The following is a 6,962-nucleotide window of genomic DNA, read 5'->3' on the forward strand; positions in this document are numbered from 1 at the left end:
CAATGTTGTAGTTTGCAAATTTAATAAATGTTTTGGTTCATATGAAATTTTATTTGATATTCTAATATAAAATGTAAACAATTCTATTTTATTTTAAGGTATTTGGCATCGAAGAAAATCCTCCTAATATTGAATATTTCATAATATTATGTTTCCTTTACCGTAATTTTTTTTCTTTTATAAAAATTAATATTGAAGTAGTTACAACACGGGTACGGGTATGGGTACGAGATTATACCCGTTACCCGGTGGGGATGGGAAAAAAGTTTGATACCCGTTGGGTTTGGGTATGGGGATGAATTTTTTATGCGAGGATGGGTATGGGATAGCGCAACCCGTCCCCGCCCCGTTGTCATCCCTATGTATGACAAGTTTGAATATAAGTTTCAAAAATATCCCCTTATTACTTTCACTAGGTGGGTGCCTTGAAGAAAATAATAGGCAAATAAGTGGGGCATAATAAAATAATAAGTGGAGAGCTACGTATTAGTTTTCGTACAATGTGTTAAAATATACTCATCAATTCTTATTTATTATCCAAAGGGTGCACTACTTAACACTACAAAAAAAAGCTAAATTATGGAGGTTTTAATTTCGTTTAACGGGGGTTTTTACCCTCCACAAAATATTTTGCAGAAGTTTTTCAAACCTCCACAGATAGGTTTCCCACAAGTTATTTGTGGAGGTTTTCTACAACCCCTGGTACCAAGTTTATATTGTGGAAGTTTTTTAATGGAGGGTTATAACCTCTCCTATTCATGACTATTATTTTGTGGAGGTTTTAAAACCTCCTTTATTTCCATAAACCTATTTGATTCCAAAACTCCTATTTTTCATTTTTTTTGTGGGGGTTAATACCCTCCTCAATTTGAGGATTATAAAACTTATTTCGTTTGTATTATTTAATTTGTGGATTTATTACTGTATTTTTCTAGCATTATTCAAATCTCATAAAAAACAATATTTTGTTTGTAATTAGAATTTCCTACTATACTTGAGAATGTATGTCACCATTTGAGGTACTTATATTTTTATATCAACAATATTTTTTTTGTAAACTTCAATCAAATACTTCAACCAAAGTGCTCAAATATATATCATTAGAACTTTTGATTCTCAAAATCAACATATTAACATAAAAGCAATTTAAATTGAAACAATTACAACTTAATCCATACTTACTCAAAGTTCATAATACACTAAAATAGTTTCATCCTAAAAAACATCATCAACACCCTAAATGTTGCTACCACCAGATGATCCTCTTGTACCCATAGAAGACTCAGGCTCATTTGCATCACTGGATTAATAAAAATGAAAAAATTTCAAATTTCACATTAAACAATCCCATATAACTAAAGAATCACTACAAAATCAAATCAAGAATTTGAAGTACCTGGGAAGAAATTCAGTAACAATTGAAAGATTTGGAGGTCTGAGTTACTGCTCCCATGAAGAGAACAACATTTGGATGCCTCAATCTTTTCATTATTTGACCTATTGAAATTAACATCATAAGCTTTCTGGAATTTAATTTATAGAATAGATGTTGGCATTCAAAGTAAAAATGTACATTAACTTGATGAAAATCACATAAAGTAGCTCTAATCACAGTAAATCCGAAGCCTAGTACTTTAAGAGCTATATTCTTTGAAAAATTAAATTCATTGCCAACAATAAATAATAACAAACCTGAAGGATTTTGTTTCTGTGTAGGGGGTGGTGAAATCGGAATGGCTTGCACCAAGAAACGATTATCGCTAAAACTGTAAAAATGGATTAACGGGGTTAATAAAATTATGATGTAAGGTTTATCATGCCACTCGAACAATAGTATGAAAATGAGACTTTCTAGATACTCTAAGATTTTACTTTTTCTTGTTTGTTAAATCATGTTAGAGAGAAACCTTTTGTAACATATAGGCTACTACACTCATAATATTGTAAAAGACTCTTCTCTGTTTTTTTTCTCTGGTTTTACAACCTTTAATATTTTTTCTGATTTTATAACAAATGGCTATTGGCAAGTGTTGGAGTGTGGTTCTCCAATGAGCTCTCATCAGAACAAAATTCTTATTTGTACCAACCTGATGGGAGTAAAACTTGAAAATGAACCATTGGCTGGGAAATTCCCTGTTAAGTTGTTGGACGATAAGTCACTAGATTCAACAATGATCATGGTGTCAGGTTATAGACAAAATAACACATCACCAGCATAGCAATGTATCTAGACATTTAGACATAGGAGTTAAAATCACAGAACTATCAGTGTATCAATGGTGGTCAAACCCATAGGAATCTTTCCTGACAAGCTATTTTTGTTGAGGCGCCTAGTTCAGGGAGCAGAGCCATTTGGTTAGCAGATAATAAACTATTGAACACAAACAATGATTAAGTAGCAACTGCAGTGAGCGTGTGCCATAATGTTATGAATGCTAAAAAAGAAATAAAAATGAAATTTCATTGCATAAGTTTTGTTGAATAAGATATGAGAAAAGGAAAGCATTTCATACAGGGATTCTAGTTTTTTAAGATTGGCTAATTCTTCTGGAATTTGACCAGTAATGTTGTTCGAGTAAAGATCCAAACTCAGCAAGTTTGTCAAATTTCCAAGCACATTTGGGATCTCCCCAGTTATGTTATTGTTATAAAGTTCCCAGTCAGGTCAAAGGAAAATATTTAGATTTGGCAGAGTAACGAGTCCAGTGAATAACAAAAAATGGCATTACAGGTAGTGCTCTGAGAGACACAGTTACCGCATTTACTTTTAGAATAGTTTTTCCTAATAATACTAGTTTCAACCAACAATCAAGAATTACAAGAAATAGTTGATGAAATGTCAATAAAAATAAAAAATTAGTGTCATGCAAAATCTGTTCAGCAAAGGAGGCATAACTTACAGATATTCCAAATTTGGGAGCTGGCCAAGCTCTGGAACAAGTTGACCCGAAAGGTTTGCATTTCCAAGATACCTGGCCAAGCAACTTTTTTCACTTTATGCAAAATCTTTCATAAAACCACAAGTAAAAATAGCATATATCTTACAAATGGGTGACGCTTTTTTCATCGTTGCAAATAATATGAAACCATGTGCAAGGAGTTAAAATATTAGGATTCCAATTATCAAGAGCACCAGTAGGATCTATCATATTCTTCTTGAATGCAGTAAGGGCATCACCTGTGTCATAGAAGTAATATTTGAGTGCCATTACAAATGTACTGAATATATTAAATTGACAGGGGTAAAAATCAAACAGTATTGTGCTGCTTTTAATGAAATTGTGTGAAATAAAGAAAGTAAAAACATGAAACCCATGGTCATCATCAATAACTCCCAAGCATAACACCGAAACATTTTCAGTTTAGAACCTACAAACAGCCCAAGCTAATCATACATGTCCTCTAAATTGGTTTCAATTTATCCTCTAATTTTTGCGTTCTATTTAATTTCATAGTTTGTGTTTTCATATTGCATACTCTGTTATGCGGAACTTCTGAACCAATTCCAATAATGAACAAAAGCCTAATACTAGTTTATGACTCATTCAAACATATGAACCAAAACAACAGAGCTAAAAAGTCAACAACTCATAAAAGAACAGAAACAGGAAAACCAGTAAAAACAATTAATTGAAGCACCAAATAAGTACAAAACGTCACCTTCTGCATTCCCAGAAACCCTGAGCACCAAGTGAAACACCAAAATTGTCCAAAACAGAATATAGAAGCATATTAAAGATGGAACTCGCTCCTTGTAATTCATCCTCTTCAATCATGTACATGCACATGCACATTAATATGAATATTCCTCTCAAGTTCATAAGGAGATAGACCTCATTGACCATAAATATTCATTGCATAAGCAGTCAACTTAGAGTTGTACCTATCACAACTTAGAAACAACAATAATTAGCCTACGATTGTCCCCACCACCATGGCCTCTGCACACTTTAGCTTCTTATCATTCATACACTTACTCAACCCCAAGTCTTGCTTTTTGCATTTTCCACGTTTAGCTTTCTGCTTTTCTTTGGCTTAATAATTTTTTAATCTCTTCAACTACTTATGTTGTTTTATTTTCCTTATTTCTTTTTGTTGGGGATCACTTTTTCGGGATTGTTCCATAATAACAGTTTGCTAACTAGATTAATAGTAGCAAAATTAAATAAATAAAGGGAGAGAGGGAGAAAGTTTACCTACCCTCCTCCAATATAACCAAATTTAGAGTATGTTCGGATTCAACAATAGAGTAGTGAACTTGGAATCAAAATTGATAATCAAGTATTATTTAATAAGCTTAATGTATTTTCCATTATTAAGCTTCTAATCAGTGTTGCGTTAAGCTTCTAATGTATTTTCACATTTGAATAAATTTGAAAATCTATATGTAAACATAGCGGAAATTAAATTAACCAATACTCATTTTAAAGCAAAAGCTAAAATCCATGCTAATTGAAGTATACTATAATTTTCAAATTAGACTAGAAAAGTAAATAGTTGGTAGTCTTAAAAAATATTTGAAGCCTTATATATGCGGTTAAGAAGGTGAAGCACACAAAAAACCAATGAAAGCAACTGAAAAAATAAACCACTATATCTCACTGAAAATTAGCTTAGATGCTGAAACAAATTTGTAAAGTATATCATCTTGCAAAACATAAAGGAACTTCAGAAGTGGAATGAAGCAACTGCTTCTTCATCAAAACTATGTTGGCTCTCAATATTTCATGCTGGAATGTTAGCATTAGAGGATCAAAGCAACTAATAGCATTAGAGAGATATTTAGTTTTGCTATTTGATGGAGCCAAATTAACTATATCAAGTGACACAATGGTATTAACTGCAAACCAAAGAGATTATAGTAGCCTCTGGTTCTTTCTACAATAATCTGAAACTTTTCATGTATTCCAGCAAAATAACTAACCTCACTTAAGAAGAAATAAGAGGTTATTAGGTTCAATAGTAGAGCATAGTGGCCAGAGTGGTTTCCCCGATCCTCCCACACCGGTCAAAACCATACGGACAAACCTTCGCTCAAAACATTCGTTTTCAACTTCTTCAATGGTTCATCCAACCCCAACAGTGAATTCTGGCTTTCAGAATTCCAAATGGACGCTTCATTTGTTATGCTGTCTCTTCCATGAATAACCAACTTTTCGAGTCCTTTCTGAAAACAACAAGGACCAAGTTGTAAGAATTAAGGAGAGAAACTCAACTTTGCTGCATAAATTTTTTTCATTATAATAACAAGAGCAAACTTGGTCATAGATTAACACACTTTCGAAAGATAATCAATTCCAAAACAGTACTCAGCATAGGAATTTCATCAAACAAGTAATGGGCAGCAAAAACATCCGCACTCACAAAATACATCACCATCAAATATTACCCTCAATAAACTTTCAGATTATCAATAAACCTATGTATATAATATATAAGGGTTTAGTGAACTTACCAGATTATTTCACAAGACAACACCCTCGCCCTTGCAATGCCCGTCAGAGCGAACAACTCTAACACGTAGTAATGAGTCCAACGCGTCTTTAAGGCCGAACACCCCAACCACTTCAACGACCTCCACCACCCCGCCTTCACCGCCACCACTCCACTTGGAGAGTTGAAAACCTTTTGATCGAAGTAAGGAACTTGAAACTATTTCTAGGTTCTGAAATAAAATTTGTGAACGAAACTCTGTTGTGTGAAAACACGAGACAAAATCCTTCAAAGAGATAGATGAGAGCGAAGAGAGCGAAACTGAAATGAAACTGAGGAGTAAATGAAACTTTAATATTTAACGTAGTAAAAAAATTTGTATTATAATTTGCTGAGGTCTTAACCTCTGTACAAAAAATTTAAAAACCCCTGTTATTATGTCATTTAGATAATTTATATATTCTTGTAAACTATATTATTTGCGGAGAATATTTAAAACCTCTCCAAAATACCTCCGTTAAAATAAATTTATTTGTAGTGTAAGTACCACAAGTTTGATTATAAGTTACAAAAATGAAGCGTATTACTTTCACTAGGTGGTTTGTCTTGAAAGAAAAAAATAGGCAAATAAGTAGGGCATAATAAAATAATAAGTAGAGAGCTGCGTATTATTTACAAAGTGTTAAAGTATACTCATCAAATTTTATTTATTATCCAAAGGGTGCACTTCTTAAGTACCATAATTTTGATTATAAGTTAAAAATCAACTCTTATTACTTTCACTAAAGAAAAAAAATAGGCAAAAAGTGAGATATAATAAACAAATAAGTGCAGAGCTACGTATTAGTTTCGTAAAAAGTTTTAAAATTTATTAAACAATTTATTTTTATTATCCAAAGAGATGCACTTCTTATGTACCACAAGTTTGATTATAAGTTACAAAAATCAACTTTATTACTTTCACTAGGTGGCTGCCTTGAAGAAAAATTAGGGAAATAAGTGGGTATAAAAACTAATAAGTGCAGAGCTAGCTATTAGTTTCGTAAAAAGTTTTAAAATTTATTAAACAATTTATTTTATTATCCAAAGGGATGCACTTCTATGTACCACAAGTTTGAATAAAGTTACAAAAATCAACCTTATTACTTTCACTAGGTGGCTGCCTTGAAGAAAAAAATAGGCAAATAAGTGGGACATAATAAACAAATAGTTCAGAGCTACCTATTAGTTTTCGTAAAAAGTTTTAAAATTTATACAATTTATTTTTATTATCCAAAGGGATGCACTTCTTATGTACCACAAGTTTGAATATAAGTTACAAAAATCAACCTTATTACTTCACTAGGTGGCTGCCTTGTAGAAAAAGGGAGCAAATATGTGGGGGCATAATAAACAAATAAGTGTGAGTAACGTATTATTTTCGAACAAGGTGTAAAATATACTCATCAATTTTATTTATTAACCAAAAGGATGCACTTCTTATGTACCTCAAGTCATATTATTAATTACAAACTTAACCCTTATTACTT

General features: G+C 32.2%; 1 protein-coding gene across 5 annotated transcripts; it reads right to left on the reverse strand.

Moving 5' to 3' along the window:
- Positions 1–1,085: 1,085 nt before the first annotated feature.
- LOC114172670 (BRASSINOSTEROID INSENSITIVE 1-associated receptor kinase 1-like) lies at positions 1,086–4,953 on the reverse strand. Of its 5 annotated transcripts, none has more exons than XM_028057004.1 (8): positions 4,925–4,953; positions 3,046–3,178; positions 2,901–2,972; positions 2,514–2,657; positions 2,259–2,330; positions 2,088–2,159; positions 1,397–1,766; positions 1,086–1,300 (listed from the first exon to the last, which is right to left on the reverse strand). In XM_028057004.1, exons 2-7 carry the CDS (start codon positions 3,147–3,149, stop codon positions 1,409–1,411), a joined length of 822 nt encoding a protein of 273 aa, XP_027912805.1. In that variant the 5' UTR covers positions 3,150–3,178; positions 4,925–4,953; the 3' UTR covers positions 1,086–1,300; positions 1,397–1,408. The 5 variants fall into 5 exon arrangements, with proteins under 5 accessions (XP_027912805.1, XP_027912804.1, XP_027912802.1 ...); XM_028057003.1 differs by having other exon boundaries at positions 2,901–2,984; XM_028057001.1 differs by lacking the exon at positions 4,925–4,953 and adding an exon at positions 3,661–3,841.
- Between the last annotated feature and the right edge of the window lie 2,009 nt (positions 4,954–6,962).

Source organism: Vigna unguiculata, unplaced genomic scaffold (genome assembly GCF_004118075.2).
Source record: "Vigna unguiculata cultivar IT97K-499-35 unplaced genomic scaffold, ASM411807v1 contig_673, whole genome shotgun sequence".
NCBI lineage: Eukaryota > Viridiplantae > Streptophyta > Magnoliopsida > Fabales > Fabaceae > Vigna > Vigna unguiculata.